At 54.7% G+C, this 16,344-nt stretch overlaps 1 protein-coding gene across 4 annotated transcripts in view; it reads left to right on the forward strand.

Annotated features, from left to right (window-relative positions):
* The first annotated feature begins 4,756 nt into the window (after window positions 1-4,756).
* Window positions 4,757-16,344, forward strand: part of ASTN2 (astrotactin 2) — a 1,092,638-nt gene continuing 1,081,050 nt past the window's right edge. For 2 of the 4 annotated variants that reach the window (XM_055128058.1, XM_055128127.1), the window contains exon 1: window positions 4,757-5,388. In XM_055128058.1, coding sequence (XP_054984033.1) covers window positions 4,914-5,388 — 475 coding nt within the window. In that variant the 5' untranslated portion in view covers window positions 4,757-4,913. The remainder of the gene's footprint in view (window positions 5,389-16,344) is intronic. The other 2 variants (XM_055128183.1, XM_055128236.1) reach the window with 2 other exon arrangements.

Genomic DNA, 16,344 nt, shown 5'->3' on the forward strand with positions numbered 1-16,344 from the left:
TCACCAAAACACATATGGACTCTGGGCTCTCAAAGTTGCCCACCTAGTGGGAAAGACAGGTCAAGGGGACACCCTAGTAGGTGGAAAATTGTTAAAGTATGGAATGGGTGTGTTTTAAAAGAACAAGGAGGGGGCTGGAGCAATAACACAGTGGGTAGGGCTTTTGCCTTGCATGCGGTCGACCTGGGTTCGATTCCCAGCATCCCATACGGTCCCCTGAGCACCTCCAGGAGTAATTCCTGAGGACATGAGCCAGGAGTAACCCCTGTGCATCGCCAGGTGTGACCCAAAAAGCAAAAAAAAAAAATAAAAGAACAAAGATATGTAAACAGCAGAGCAGAGAGAGGAGGCTAGATTCAGCTGGGAGTTGAGTGTGGGAGATTAGTTAAAATCTAGAGAGAAGTGAAAAGTACAAGATGTTGTCTCCAAGGGAAGAAAGTGTAGGGGGAAATACAGTGGGACAACAAGAGCTCGAAAGCTTCCAGGAGCAGGAAAGTGCACCAGACAACTGGTATCTCGGGCCAGGGTGCTAGCTGGCGAGGAGAATGATCTTCAGATGTTTGGGTTAGGTTCTGACAACATTGACGAGACCATGATGCAGGGTAAATGTGTTCCCCTGCTTGTGATCTCATTCGGGTTTCCTAATGTTCCAGAGAAGCAGCCTGACTCCCCCACTCCCCCCATTCACAAGTGCGGATATCAAAGTCTAAGTGACTTGACGAAGTAGGTAAGTAGCAATGGTGAGATTTAAACACATGCTCATCTGCCCCTGCTCAAGACCAGCTTTTCAGGTATTGGGACGATCCCAGTAAGGTGGTTTGTATAAACAGAATTCTTTAAAATTTAAAAAAGAAAACACAAGTAGGTGATGGAGAGAGAGAGATACTGTTATAAAACGTTCCAGAAAGGCCAGCAGGGAAATGCCACAGAGGAAATTGAAAGCATTTCCTGAGAGGACTGGGAAGGAGCTGGAATTTAGACAGAATCCCATCTGGGATTTAGACAGAATCCCATCTGGGAGCAGAGAGATGGGTATGTACAGGGAGACCCTAAAGAAGACTAAGGTACCTCTAATAGGAAATATAATGAAATTGATCCATAATGAAAGGTGGGAAGAGAGAAGGAGAAGGGAAGAGAGAGACTGATCTGGAGGGAGAGCAGTGTTCCCTGGTCACAGAACCTGCCACTAGAATCTGAAGAGGAAATTCCAAGCATATTGGACTGGCGGAGGGGGGGGAGGCAGACCCAGATTGGAGCAGGAAGTTCATGTTGTGATGGAAAGGACAAAGCACATGTGTGCTCCAACACTGGCTATCTCCCCGATCAAAGTCAAGTCTCACAGCCTCCCTGAGCCTCAAATGGCACATCTATCAAACAGGGATAACTAGTCTGACTCCAGGTATTGCTGGGTGATTCATCAAAGTAGCAGTTACAATTTATTGAGCACCTACTATATTGAGTACTTTGCATAATCATCTCTGAAGTCTCCCTTCCACCACAAAGCAGGGCTCATTTATCATCATTCATTGATATATGACACAAAGTTTTGAAGTTACAGAGTGTGTGTGCTGAAATATGAGTTCTACTTTAGGGCTGATTCCAGATTCAACAGTGCCTACCAGATAAGGATGGTACTTCTGGCGGTAAAACACAGATGCCTTGCTACCTTTTCTGTCTTGTTTCCTCTCACTGTTTGCCCCTCCTCCCTGGATTTCTCTCCTTCCGGTCATTGATTACCCATTACTTCATTCTCAGGCAGGAATGTTCATCTTCCTTGCAAGCAACAGGTAACAGGTCCGGATAACGAAGCAGAAACAAATTCAGCCAGGCCATTGCCAGGAGGATGTGGGATCTGGGTTTAAGCATCTAGGAAGTTAACGGCATCACTCCAAGTCACAACACAGAACTGGTCAATGCACACAGTACTGTTAGAGCTGCAAGAAGGTCTAAATAGGTCAACTCAAACTTCTTATGCCATGAGCGACACTGGATTCCTAGCAGTACTGCTAAAACTATTTTTTCTGGCAGCAACTCTGAGACAGAATTGCCCTGATTTCTGCCACTTTCTTGGATGGATTCTGCTTGACTGTAGGTTCTGTCCCAGGAGTGAGGAGAGTGGATTTGATTGGTGACTTCTGAGCCACGTGATCCATGCCCATGTGCCGCCGAGGCTGAGGAAGGATCTGGACACTTTAGCTGCTTCATGGGAGGTAAGTTGTGCCTCTGGGGATAAAGCACCCTCTGGTGTGGTAAAGGAACTTGATTCCTGTGCTGCAAAGGATGGCGAATGGCAGTTTTAACCTGGAATACTGTCCCTTTCCTTGCCAGGCCACTGGGTTCAACTCCAAAGCCACTGACTGCTTGGGGGAAGCGTTCCTTGATTTCATGAAGCACTACTTTCAAACACACCTCATCAAAATCACATTTGCCTGTCAGGTCCTGTCTGTGTGATATCTGAGATGTTTTGGCACCCATCTTGTCCCCCTCGCACCCCCCTCCCCATTAGTAAAAGCTCTCCAGGGTCAGGAGCTGTGTTTAGCCATTTCTGCACCCCACCTAGTGCCCTTGATATTTGATGGGGAATGAATGAATGAAAGTGTTGGTCTCATTCGGCGGGTCTTTGTACCAGAGGTCCATGAAGTCTTGCACAGACTCTGCCTTACATAAGGGAGCCCTTTTTTCCCGGTGAACACTTCTATAAATGGACTATGTCAGCATATTTGAAGAAAGGGGCATAGAGAATCAGAAAGCCCCGTTGCAGAGGATAGTGGCGGATTGTAAGGGTACAAAGGAGAGACTGAGGGAGGCAGGGGGACATATTTTGGAGGAGTAAATGAACTGGAGCAGGCATCAGAGAGCCAGGAGAGGATTTAGAATCAGAGGACTTGAAAGGCCAAATTCCTCCCCTCCCACGGCTCTCTCTCCCACCCACAACGGGTTCAAAGATTAGTAAATGGAGACGGGAGAAGCGAACCTCACAAACCTCAGAGAGCAGGTACAGACCCAAATATGATATAGCAACTGGCTCCGCCTTACATCTTTGATGGGAGGACTTGTCCAAGGTCATTGAGGACAGTGTGAGTTCCTAGAAACGGACAAGACTTTTTGGATCCTGGAGTTCAAATCTCAGTTCTTGCGATCATTAACTGTGTGACCTTGGGAAGTCCCTTCGCCTCCCTCCTTCCCTGCTAATCTCAGTTTCCTCATCAGGAAGAAGGGCAGACACATCTCCACAACACTAGATGGTGAACTATCTCAAAATTAACCAACCTGTGTGTTCCTACACGGCAGAATGTTTTTAGGCATTATTCTTAAGCCCAAGGTCACAAAATCGGTTTTTGATTTTTATCTTTCTTTACAGTCCTCTGCCTTAATTTCAAATCATAAAAAAGGCACATAAGTGTGCTGGGAGCAAGAAGAAAGGCAGTTCTTATGAAGGGTTAAAGAGAGAAAGGAGAAGAGAAGCAAAAGGGGGAAGAAAGAAGCTGAGAGAAGTGAATGCACAGACTGCAGATGGGCAAGCTATAAGAGATGAGAGATGGCTCACAAATTACAGGGAGGAAGCATTTATAAGATTAAAGTCAAGATGAGGAAGAAGGAAATGAATAGAGAGATGAAAGACAACAGTGAGAGGAAAGATGAAGAAAAGTTGAAGAGCAGGGAGTGGGGTGATGGGGGGTGTTTAATCATTAGATCTCTGCAGTACTGAGGGATGGGGGGGAGGGGGCGGTGTCCAAGGTGGACAGCTCAGAGGTGGAATCAGCCCACACTAAAGATCGCCGCGTTTCCGAGGATGGAGATTTACAGCCCAACTTGAATCTAGGACAAGGTTTCAGGGGGATCAGTGGAAAGTCTTCAGCCTCCCACCCCCTCTCAAAAAAAGAAAAAAAAAACCACTGGGTCAGAGGATACTCTAGCCAGTAGGTACCAGAAGTTGAGTGCTAGGATCTCTCTCTCTCTCTCTGGCACCCTTTTCAGGAATTTCACACTGAGAGCAGAAACAGCCAAGGAGAGCAGCAGCTCTTGGGAGGAAAAGAGATCCAAAACTCCGGCGGCTGAAAGGGCTGGCTTGGCTTGGGAGGAGACACCTCGGGGGCCTGCAGCCTGCTGGCCAGTCACTCTGGGGTGGTGGGGATGACAGGTGTGCCGGCAGTTAAGAGCAGAATGGGAGCAGCCCTCGACCCCGGCGCGGGCGGAGGCGGAGGAGGAGGAGGTGACTCCTGGGGGTGAAGGAATACCCGCATGTTGGGGTTCCGAGGGTAGTGAGCGATTGTACCAGAGGGCTCCAGACTCCGGGGGAATGATTTCAGGAACTGAAAGGTTACAGGGCGAGTTACTGGGTGAGAGGGGAGACAAAGTTAAGTCTTGGCCATCCAGAGGCGTCCCCAGCCTCCAGAAGGCGGGGTCTGGGACCGGGCCCGGCTAAGGTGCGCCCCCAGGTGCAGTGTCGGGCTAGAGCCAGAGGGGTAGAGCGAAGCTGGGCCGGCGGGGTTGAGCTAAAGGGAGGGAAAGGGGCTGGCTTTGGGGAGCCCCTGGGAGGTCCGCAAGTGCTAGACCCGGGGGAAAGGGGTGTCGCGGCGGCAGAGCCCGGCTAAGGCATCACTGGGGGAGGGGACTTTAGTGGGGGGGGGGACCCTGGGAAAGGAGAGCGGACCACAGCGATGCGCACGAGGCCGGGCGGAGCCTCCGAGACGCTCGGGGTCGGCGCGGGGGAGCGGGCGAAGGGGGGCGGGCGGCGGGGCCCGGGGAGGCGGCGCGGGGGGGCGGGCCGGGGCCGATCGGGAGGCGGAGCCCGGAGCTGGGGGCTGCTGGCGAGCGGCTCCCACGGCTCCTCCGCCCGGGCGCCCGCCGCCGCCGCCGCCGCCGCCGCTTCCTCCGCCGCGGCCGCTCGCAGCACCGCAGCGCCTCCCGCCATGGCCGCCGCCGGCGCCCGGCGCAGCCCCGGCCCCGGCCCCGGCCCCGGCCCCGGGCTCGGCGCGCGGCTGCGGCTCCGCTTCCAGCCGCCGCCGCCGCTGCTGTGCCTGCTCCTGCTGCCGCCGCTGCTGCTGCCCGGCGCCGCCGCCGCCGCCGCCGCCTCGCGGGAGCCCGACAGCCCGTGCCGGCTCAAGACCGTCACCGTGTCCACGCTGCCCGCGCTGCGGGAGAGCGACATCGGCTGGAGCGGTGGCCGCGCCGGGGCCGCCCCGGGGACCGGAGCCGCCGCCGCCGCCGCCGCTGCTGCTGCCGCCGCCGCCGCCGCCGCCGCCGCCGCGTCCCCGGGCTCGGCCGGCTCCTCCGCGGGCTCCGCCGCCGACTCGCGCCTGCTGCTCTTTGTGCGCAACGAGCTGCCCGGGCGCATCGCGGTGCAGGATGACCTGGACAACACCGAGCTGCCCTTCTTCACCCTGGGTAAGGCTGGGCGCCCGCGCGCGCGGGCATCTCCAGGCGCCCGGGACCCCCGAAGTGAAGCCGAACGGATGGGGTGTGTGTGTATGTGTGTGGGGGCGTCCTAGGGGGATCCCCGTTGCCCTCCGGGCTGCCCGGAGCTGAGGGGCGCGAGGGGCTTAGCCGAGGGGACCCGGAGGGCGCACAGGTGGTTGCAAAGGACTCCCGAGGTCCCCGGGAGCGCGCGCCTGGCGGCGGGAGCCCGGGGGCGTGCCAGCCTGCCCGCGGTGGTGGGGTACCGTACCCCTCGCGCTCTCACTCCCGACGTGGAGTTGTGTGGCGACCCCTTCCCCCCTCCGACGCCTGGCATTCGCGGACGGGACGGCGGAGCGTCCAGGGGGCGGGTGGCCCGGCGGGAGGCGCGCTCCGCTGCTGCTGCGGGCTCGGGGCTCCCGGCGCCGGGTCACTCGCCGCGCGTGAGCCCCGCCCCCTCGCCGTGGCCCGGGACTTGTGGGCTCTGCTCCTCGCGATGGATAGTATTATTATTGTTAATTATTATTGTTTTTCGCTGCGGTGAGGCGCATCCGAGAGAGATGCACCCACCCAGCCCGCATCAGCCCGGTTCCCGCGTGGGCTGGGTGACCTTGGCCAAGTCGCTCGCCCTTCGCGGGTTGGGGGGCTCGGTTTGGGGTTTCGGTGAAATGGGGGAAGAGGAGGGTGGGCAAGCGTTTGGAGCCCTGAGGGCTTTCAGGGTATCGCTTTTTGAGCAAAAACTCTCCACTTTGAGATGCTTCGATTCTCCCCCACTTCCAGCCGGCCGCCTTGTCGCATTCGCGCCTCTCTGCCTCTCTCTCTCTCTCTCTCTCTCTCTCTCTCTCTCTCTCTCTCTCTCTCTCTCTTCTCTCTTCCTCTCCCCCTCTCCCCGCGGAGCGCCGCTTCATTCTCGCCGATCACTTCTATCACTTCTCTGCACTCATAAACCATCATAACTTAAAGGCGAGGAAAAGGGAAAAGGGGAGCGGCAAAGAGGTGGGGAGTAGGGGTGAGGGTGGGGGGCAAACGGAAAAGTTAATCAGAAAGTTGGCCAGCAGCTTGCTTGCCTGCTGCTTCCCAGCGCGAGTCTCGGCGGAGACGGCCCTTCAGCGGAGCTGCGGGAAGCGCGGCTGATTTCCCACCCGGGTAATTGATAGCTTAATTATCTCGGAGAGCGTTTACAAAAATGTTGTTCCCCCTTTAGCTCTCCCGCGCTCGCCGAGATCGCTCGTTCTCCCGTTCTCCCCTCCCTTCTGGACCCTAACGCCTTGGAGGAGGGCTTGGGGATGGGGGCAGGTGTGTGTGTGTGTGTATGGGGGGGGGGCAGGCGGAGGCCCCCAGAGCTCTTGGTCCCTGCTTTGACTCTCGGGTGATGGGCTTCGGGCGCTCAGCAGCGGAACGGTCTTCAGGATTAACTCTTGGCTGGCCCTAGAAGCCCCGAGGGGTAATCAATGAAGCAGACGCCTCTCTCGTTGGGAAGCGGTAATATTTGTAAGCGTAGTTTTAGACTCCTGGGAAGCACCCCAGCCCTGCCGCGCTGCCTTTCCGGACTGGCTGCCTCTGCGGGTGGGAGCGGTGCCCTCTCGTGATCTGCCCCAGACGCTGGCTCCTGGGCTCTCCCCAGCCGACTGGAACCCCAGCGGCACTAGCTTTCTGGGAGACCAGGCTGAAGGCAGCCTCGGAGGGACCCAGGGGACTTGCCCCGAGAGAGAGGAGAGACTTCTGACCTGTATGCTCATGCACGCGCACCCTCACACCGCCCAGACACCCTGGCCGGCTCGCACGTGCCAATAGCCCATTCCACGTGCTATTTGTCTGACCATGTCCAAGAAAGGGGATGGTGGTGGGAAAGGGACTTCTTCCAGTCTCACCACTGCCCACTAGCACTTCAGGTTCCGGCAGGGCATGGCTTCTTCCAGAGACAGCGTGGGTCTCTCCCCACGCCCCCCCCTCCATGGCTCCCACTTGCAGTTCCATCCTTCTCTCTCCTGCCTTGTGATCTCTCTGCTCCGGGAGAGATGGAGAATGGAGATTCCTTCTAAAGGTCCCGTTCAAATGATAGGGGCTGAAGGGATGGATGTCTTGCGGAGGGCTGAGTTTGGGGACAGGACTGTCAGCATCTCGGGTCCTGTCTGAGTGTGGAGGACCTGGCCCTTCCAGATCTAGGAGTAACCCCCAGAATCCCTGGAGCTGGCCAGCTCTGCCTCTGTCAACTTCATTTGCCAAGAAGCATGAGATGGGTGGGACCCTGGGGCCGGCTGAGTGAGGACCTGGGGGGTGGGGTTGTTGGTTTTGTTTTGTTTGGCGATCACATCTGGTACAGTGCTCAGGGCGTCCTCCTAGCCCAGGGGTCACTCCTGGTGGAATAGGGGGGGGGGGAGGAACCACATGAGATGCCTGGGATCAAACCTGGGTCGGCTGTGGGCAAGGCAAGTGCCCTACCCACTGGACACTCTCTTTGGCCCCAGGAGCTGGGAATCTTGAATCCCTGAGCACGCAGGCATCTGCCGGAGAGTCCCCTGGCACCCACCTTACACTTGGAGCCTTCTGTTGCCTTCTCTGAGGCACCGTGGCTGAGCCTGGCAGCTGGGGACTTTCTGCTGAGGAGTGGCAGGGTGCTGTGCTCCTTGGCAGCGCTGAGCCCCTTTGGATGCAAGCCTGGAAGTGGGTTCTGCCTCCTCCTTCTCTCCCCCCCCGCCACCCCCCCCCCACACACCCAGCGCCCTGGACTGGCAGCTCAAGGCGTTGCGCAGGGATTTGGCGAGGGAGGTAGTCAGCAGATGGCCGAGTGTAGCAGGAGCTGTGTAGGGAGACGTGGGCTTTTTATTTGTGTTGGTCTTCCACTGTTTGCATGTAAACACCGAGTGCACAATGAGCTCAGGGAGGAGGGGCTGGCTGGAAATGAGGGGTGGTGGTGGGGGGTGGGTGCGGGGGGGGGGCGGGGTGGCACGCTGAGTCTTTTATGGCCATCGCTTTCTCAGGGCGCCCAGACCTCTGAAGGGTCCTCTCCCACAGGACCCCCCCCTCCCCGCAGGTTTTTGTTACTAGCTCCCCAGTTCAAGAGATTTCCACAAGGCAGATGCCATAGCGAGACCAGCCAAATCGAAATCCAGTCCCGCCAATAGTGGGGTGTTTGAAATCACCACTAGGGGGTGATGGTGTCTGCCGCAGCCCTCCAGCCATGCTTTGGGTTGTGGACCCAGAAGGCGGTGGTAAGAGCAGCCTGGTATTTGGGGGGGAGGGGCGGGTTGGGAGCGGAGGGGGGGGGTGGGAAACTCGGAAGGTGAACAAATAAACCAACAAGAAGATAGAATTCCCATTTCACTCCATTTGGGGAAACTCAATGGCATTTTTGCACACACCTTCAGCTATCCCAATTCACCACCATCACTTCTTTCCCCAGCCCTTTCTTTCACCTGTTTTGCCTCTTCCTGTTTGCGTCATTAGCTCTAACTGGTTGGCAACGTTTTAAAGACTTTTTCTTCAGGCTTCTTGCCCTTCCTGAAGAAGACGCCCCCCCTTAGAGGTGAATCATCTCCCGACTCTGCATCGGAACTTCTTTCCTTAGTTTGGATTCGAAATCCCTGCCACGGAGAAAGGGAGTTTCCTAGCAAGGGGTCAAGGGATAAACAGCAGGTGGTTACTGGATTCCGAGTGTGATGCCTCACGCCCTCCAGCCGAGGCAGGCAGCGGACTGTTGCTGTGTCTGTGGTAAAGGAGATTCTTGGGGAGGTCTGGGACCTGGTCCAAGGTCACGTGCTCAGAGAAGGGCAGACTGGAGCTGGAATCTCAGTCTGCCCAGCCCCTCCATTCTTGGTAATTGCCAGACAGTCTCCAGAGCTAACGGCGATTTTGAGGGGCTGGTGACATTTATGTAGGGGATGGTGCTGACTTCTGGGGAGAAATGGAACAGTCAGGTCCACGACAAGAACCTTTCTCCAAAGGACCTTCAGAAGCATGCATTCGAGGGCCTCTCCAGGGCCCCTGCTAGCTCCAAGGTTTGTGGCTCGTGGGATGTCAAAGGGCAAACATTGTTTAATGGTGCCAAAGGGGAAAGCAAAGGCAGAGAGCAAAGACATATCTTTGCACCTTGGAGATGTCTGGGAGAGGAAAGAAGCCCAGTGTGGCCCCAGAGGAGAGAAGCAGAATGCTCCAGAAGGGCTTGAGAACATCAGGTGGGGTCAAATCTGGAAACATCCCCTCTGGCTCTCCATGACCTTGAACAAGTCGTTTATCTCCCCCACGGCTTCTTTGTTCTGTGATTTGAGTGGGAAGATGAGCCCTAAAATAGTCCTCCTGGAGAGGTGCTGTGAACTTGAACTTGAACTGCCCTGACCTCCTCTGTCACTCCGGCTAGTTCCTCCTTCTACTCTCTCCATGCCGTGAGGATAACCTGGGGGCGTAGAGAAGGACTGATTGAAAAGGAAGAAGTGGAAGAAAAGCAGCTGCCGGTGCAGGGCATCTGAGGTGAACCCTCACATCACTGGTCCTCATCCACCCGCCGGCAGCCCCAGAGTCACCTTGTGGATTTTACTTTCTTCCCCTCAGATAAGGAAAGGGCAGCCCCCTTTTCGTTCCCACAGAAGATTTTTCACTAACCATCTTTGTTTGAACAAATGGAGGGAGTGAGAGAAAATGGAGAAGTGTTCTTAACTGACACACCTTTCTAATTTGCTTTGTCACATAAATTCTGTGTGTTTGGGACGTGGGGAAAGTTTTTGTTGCTGTTGTCATTCGTTTGGGGGCCACACCTGGCTGTACTCAGGGGTTACTCCAGGCTCTACACTCAGAGATCTCTCCTGGCAGACTTGGGGGACCATATGATGTGCCAGGGATTGAACCCCAGTTGGCCACATGCAAGACAAGTCCTCCCTACCCCTGGGGGAAGGTTTGTGAGGAAGGAAATGCTCTCCACCTCCAGGGTGGGGAGAGGTGTTCAGCCACAGCCCCACTTCCCCAGGAGTAGATTAGGCCAAGTGCTTAAAATCTACCCACAAAGCTGATTGGCTTAGGAGAAAGAGAAAGATACTGTTTGAAATGCCACCAGAATTAGGTCTTCAGAGATACCTTAAAATACACAGAAAGGGACTGCAGAGATAATACAGCGAGACGGGTGCTTGCCTTGCATGCAGCCAACCTGGCTTCCATCCCCTGCATCCTGTATGGTCCCCTGAGCACCTCCAGGAATAATTCCTAAGCACAGAGCCAGGATAACCCTGAACATCGCGGGGTGTGAACCGCAAACAAAAACAAAGACAAAAAAATACACCTAAAAATGAATATCTAGAGCCAGCCCCTCAAAGTCCTGAGAGATCAGGCACGAGGTCAGAAGAGTTGCCAGGAGGCACGAGTTTAGCCCACCAAGAACAGCCCAGAAAACAAAGGAGAGCTTCCTTTAAGGGGCCGCTGGAAGGAGTGTCTCTTAGTTCTAAAGAATGTTCAAGCAGAGCCCACACCAAGTGGCCAACAGAGATTTCCTCCCCACGGGGCTGGGTTCCGGGATGTTTCCAGCTGCCCCCGGGCCCTCTCCTCAGGATGGTGTACAGCAGGCTTGTCTGAGGAAGACGCCAAGCAGATTCTGCACGCCGCTTGCCAGGCATGCGGTGGAAGGACCCGGGACCCAGGAGATGCTGAGGCTATCTGCATCTTTTGCTTTCTTCTTTGATTCTGAAGGTTGATAGCTGTTATTAGCGGGGAGGAAAAATACATTGAATCTTCTGTAGGGATTTTTCATCTTCAGCACAGAAGGTGCATTCAGATAAACTCCAGTGTTGTTCACCCACGCTCACTCCCCATGTGTGTGTGTGTGTGTATGTGTACGTGTAACAGGGGGAGAGAGAGAGAAGAGAGAGAGAGAGAAGAGAGAGAGACAGAGAGAGATAATTATTTTTCTGGGCTGAATAGGAGAGAAGAGGGTGTCTGTTTAACTGCATTCTCTTTCTTCCTTTCGGCGCCGATCCTGTGATCACACCCAAATTTAGGGGACATCATAACTAGGGGTCCTGGAAGGGGTGGCATTTTGTGGTCTCTACTCCAAGTCTTTCTCCCTTTCTACTTCCTTCCAGCTCCACCCTATTCACATCTCAGATCTGATGAAACCAATTTACTCCTTGGGGCAGAGAGAAGTGTCTTGTCTGCTCTCAGAACGTACATGCTGCAGGGAGGGTGATGGGGCAGGGAGAGAGGGGGGAGTGGACGATTCATTTCAGTGGTGTTAAGAGAGGCTCAAGTTTGGTCCTGGCCAACCTGTTTTGTTGTTTCTGACGGGCTCAGTGACACCAGCCGAGACGGCAGAGCTCTGCAAACCTTGGCGTGACCCAGAGCTGGAAGGTTTTCCCCGAGCTGAGCCCTCAGGCTGAAAGATCATTCTGTAATTTTACCTTACAGGCAAGTCCAGCAGGAGATTTGACTAGGCCTCTGGCAACACAACCCTCTGCTTCTTTCCACCTTGCTTTGGGGAAAACCCAGAGTGCAAAGGACTGGGGCTGGGAGGAGGGAAGAGGAAGTGGGACCTGACCCTTTTGAAAAGCCTTCCCATAGCCTGGACTGGAGCGATGGCACAGTGGGTAGGGCGTCTGCATTCCATGCGGCCGACCCAGGTTCGATTCCTCAGTCCCTCTCGGAGAGCCCGGCAAGGTACCTAGAGTGTCCCGCCTGCAGGCAGAGCCTGGCAAGCTCCTCGTGGCGTATCCGATATGCCAAAAATAGTAAAACAAGTCTCACAATGGAGATGTTACTGGTGCCCACTCGAGCAAATCAAGGAACAATGGGACTACAGTGCTCCGGTGCTACCATAGCTTGGAGGGCTTCACTAAGCCAGGGAGCTTTGAATTCAGCCTGGCAGGGCAAGATTGAAACTCCGCAGCGGGGTGAAACCTACCCCAAGGATAAGCTTTGTGGGAGCTTCTTATCAAGCACTTTGGTCTTGCACCCAACCTTTGGCTGCTTTCTGCCCTTGACCTGAGACAGCTAGCCCAGGGGTCTGAGACGGAACACATCGGAAATCAGGTCCTAAGTGTATCCTTCGCTCTTATTCCGCTTACAGAAACCAAACCCCAACCCTCCACCCCTGCCCCCTGCCCCCTCACTACCCACCTCCACATACATCATCTACAGAGGAAAAAAAAGAGCCCCAGGAGCTCGGATTTCTTTTCCGTCTCTCTGTACATCCAGCTGGCTGGCTAGAGTCTCTCCGGAGCACCTGAGCTGCTTGGCGGGTTGGCGGTGTGGGAGAGGGGCTGGTTCATTGCTTTCCACCCTAGTTGCCTGAAAGGAAGGGAGCGTGGAGGGGCAGAAGCCTGCTCTTGTCCAGGGAAGAAGGCCTGGATTTAACCTGGAGGTGGAGCCCCCAGCCAGGAGGAGCTGCAGTGTTCCCAAGTTCTCACGCTGACCAGCTAGTGGCAACAGAAGATTAACTATAGCCAGTGAGAGCTGGCTTTGCTCTTTTCATTCAGCAGCACTGGCTGCCTAGCTGCCCCAGAAGGAGGCAGGAAGCCTGCTGGGGTCTTGAGGTGGGCACCCCTCTCTGCTTTTTGGGCTAGAGCTCCCACAAAGACTTTGCTCTGGACTGCAGCTAGAGGGATGGGGGTGGACATTCCCCGCCCCCCACAGTCCCAGGCACACAGAAATCTTCACCTTTCTCTCTTCTGCCATGTCCATGGGCTCCTCACTGGTCTCTCTGAGCTGGGCTTCTGCCCCCTAATCCATCCTCGGTACTTGCAGACAGAGTGATTTTATTACAATCCCAAATCTGATCAGGACTCTTCTCCTAAAGCACTTTGCCCGTTCCCCATAGGTCCTAGTCTGAAGCCCAGACTCCTTTTTGTGGTCGATGTTGATCATCAGATGCTGCCCAGACTGCTCAATGCCTAGCACCCTTCTTCCCTTTAACCTTTATCATGATGCTGACCCAACCCCCAACAACTCCCTCCCCTCCCTAAAGCCCCTTGCCCCGGGGAGAGATGCCTTCTTGCCTTTTGGTGCTGAATTCAAAGCAAAGATTTTTGCAGCATGTTCTGTCTTCTTTTTCCTGTCTTCTCCCAGCTCTGGGCCTATTCCTGACTGCTGCTCTGGGATTACTCCCGAGATCTCTCTTAGGATCGTTCCCGGCAGGGCTCTGGAAACCATATGTGTTGTTGGGAGTTGGCTGTGTGCAAGGCAAGGCCTTGCCTACTATACTTGGTACCGAGGCCCTCTTCTGATTTCTGACCAGAGCTGAATACACACGGGTGTTCCATTTCCCACTGCCATTGGAAAGTCCATTTGAACAGTGGCTAGGCCCGAGGTACCATGAAACACCCACTTCTAATGTACCAACAATTTTTCAAGCATCAGGGTACCAGAAGTTAGAGAACAGGACTGCAGTGATGGTACGGCTGGTAGGGTGTTTGCCTTGCACACAGCCGACCTGGATTTAATCCCCAACATCCCAGATGGTCCCCCAAGCACTGCCAGAAGTAATTCCTGAGCACAGACCCAGCAGTAACCCCTGAGCATCACTGGGTGTGACCCAAAAAGCTAAAAAAAAAAGGAGTTAGAAAACAAAAGACAAAATTGAAGGCAGAGAGATAGTGCAGAGGTTAAAACACTTACCACCACGGCAAACCTGGTTTTATCCTTGGCACTGTGAATAGTCCCAGAGCACCACTAGGAGGATGCCGTGAGCACTGAGCACTGCCAGGTATGGCCCAAACCCCCAGACCCCAAAAGAGAGAATTGATTCTGCATCCAGAGAGCTCATATTAGTAGTGTGTTGAGAGAGAGAGAGAGAGAGAGAGAGAGAGAGAGAGAGAGAGAGAGAGAGAGAGAGAAGAGAGAAGAGGAGAGGATGATAACCATAAACTTACTACATAAGAAAATGAGGTAATCGGTGTGAAGGTGATAAACGCGGTGAAGAGATGGGAAAAATAAAGTGGAAACGTTTCTATTCTCTGTGATGAGAGAGCAGGATTTAATATTAGAGTGGAGTGAGAGGAGCTTGTTAAGAATGTAGGACAGAGGCTGGGGAGGTGACCCCGAAGGCTTGAGTCAGTGTATGCTGGAATTCCAGACTGGATCCCTGGCATCAGCTGCTTCCCGCCACCATCGCCATGAGCACTGAACTAGGAGTAGCTCAGAGCACTGCAGGATGTGGTTGAACCAAAGCATGAAGGAGATAAAGAGGTTAGCCCAGCAGTTGTTTCAAAGAGCCTTTCAGCCACGCCCTGACCTTGGATACCAACCTGACACATCCAAGGCCAGCAAGAAGACTGGCTGGGTGGGGAGGGATATGGCGGGCAGGAAGGTATGTCAGGGCAGAAGGGAACCAGGAGGTCAGCCAGGGCCACACACTGCTATTGAATTGTCTGTTTTTTTTTTCTTTTTGGGTCACACCCGGCGATGCACAGGGGTTCCTCCTGGCTCCGCACTCAGGAATTACTCCTGGCGGTGCTCAGGGGACCATATGGGATGCTGGGATTCGAACTCCGGTCGGCCGCATGCAAGGCAAACGCTTTACCTGCTGTGCTATCGCTCCAGCCCCTGAATTGTCTTTTGTTTTGAGGGAAATTGAAAGTCCTGCAAGATTGTAAGCAGTGTCATATCTGACTCCCATTTCGAACACTTCAGTCCTGAGCAAGTGCCCTCTCCACTATACTGTCTCTTCAGCTCCGAGGGTTGTCACACTGTCACAGGCAGAGAGGCCTGTGCTGTGACTTCCTGGTCCTGGAAGATGTTACTTCCTGGTTCTGGGTCACCACAGGTCACAAACTGGTAAGGAGTTGGGACAGGTAAAGAAAGTCTTTATCCAAGGAAGGGGAGTTGAAGGTCTCGATCAGGCGGTAAAGCAATGGTGGCGTGAGTACCTGATTCTAATCCATCAACTCGCAGTCAGGTGATCTTTCTTCCTCCTTATAACAGGCCTCTCCTGGGGGAAGGGTGGCCCACTACTGGGGATGGGGAGGCTGGCCTGGGAACAGCAACCTCGGATGAATATGGCCCCTGCCTGCAGTTGCCTCGCAGGTCCGCCTCTGCTCCTGTACTCTGTCTTTCCCAGAGCTGGGAGGCGAGAACCGAGCCCCAGAGGCAGTGAAGAACAGGCCCAGGATCCTGCAGCCGCTGCATCCCAGCTGGGGCCACCCCCATGTGAATTTGCCTCCGGAGCCTCATCCCCGCCCTGTGAGGCCAGCTCCTGCCCAGATCAGGCGCGCTCTCGGCTTCCCATCCCCTCCACTGTGCGGCTTCTTCCTCTCCTCGTTAGCGAGAAGCCAGGGGCAGACGCCTCTCTTAGGAGAGGTCCAGGTGTGGAAGCCTCCCAGGCCCCGAGGACTGCATGCCCTGTCCCTGTTCACGCTGACTCAGCGGCACTCCGCCTTGGTTTCCGTTTCTCTAGATACCCCTCCTTGTCCCTGGACTGGACCACAAGCCCCTTCCTATCTCTCCCTGCGTTCCTTACTCTCTTCCTCACTCCCTGGCTCGCTCTTTCCTTCTTCCTGTGATCAGGGAATTTCCACAGTGCGCGAGGCATCCGGTGAGAATGGGGACCCCTGAGCTAGTTCTTCCAGGAACATATAGAAGCGTGACATTCTCTTTCTAGAGATTTCCAGGGCATCTGTTGCCAGATTGGTGTTCCTATTTGAGTAGAGGTCTTTCTTGTCACTCCTTTGCTTAACCCCCCAAGTTCATTTCTGTCTATCTAGTGCTGCTTGGTCGTTGTGGTTCTGTTTTTTCCCTGGAATATGGCATCTATATTAGAATATCTATACCTTTAGGATATGTATGTGTTAGGGCTGGAGCAATAGCACAGCGGGTAGGGCGTTTGCCTTGTATCTGGCTGACCCAGGTTCGATTCCTCCGTCCCTCTCGGAGAGCCCGGCCAGCTACCGAGAATATCCTGCCTGCACGGCAGAGCCTGGTAAGCTCCCCGTGGCGTATCCAATATGCCAAAAAACAGTAACAACAAGTCTCACA

This window comes from Sorex araneus, chromosome 1 (assembly GCF_027595985.1).
Source record: "Sorex araneus isolate mSorAra2 chromosome 1, mSorAra2.pri, whole genome shotgun sequence".
Classification (NCBI taxonomy): domain Eukaryota; kingdom Metazoa; phylum Chordata; class Mammalia; order Eulipotyphla; family Soricidae; genus Sorex; species Sorex araneus.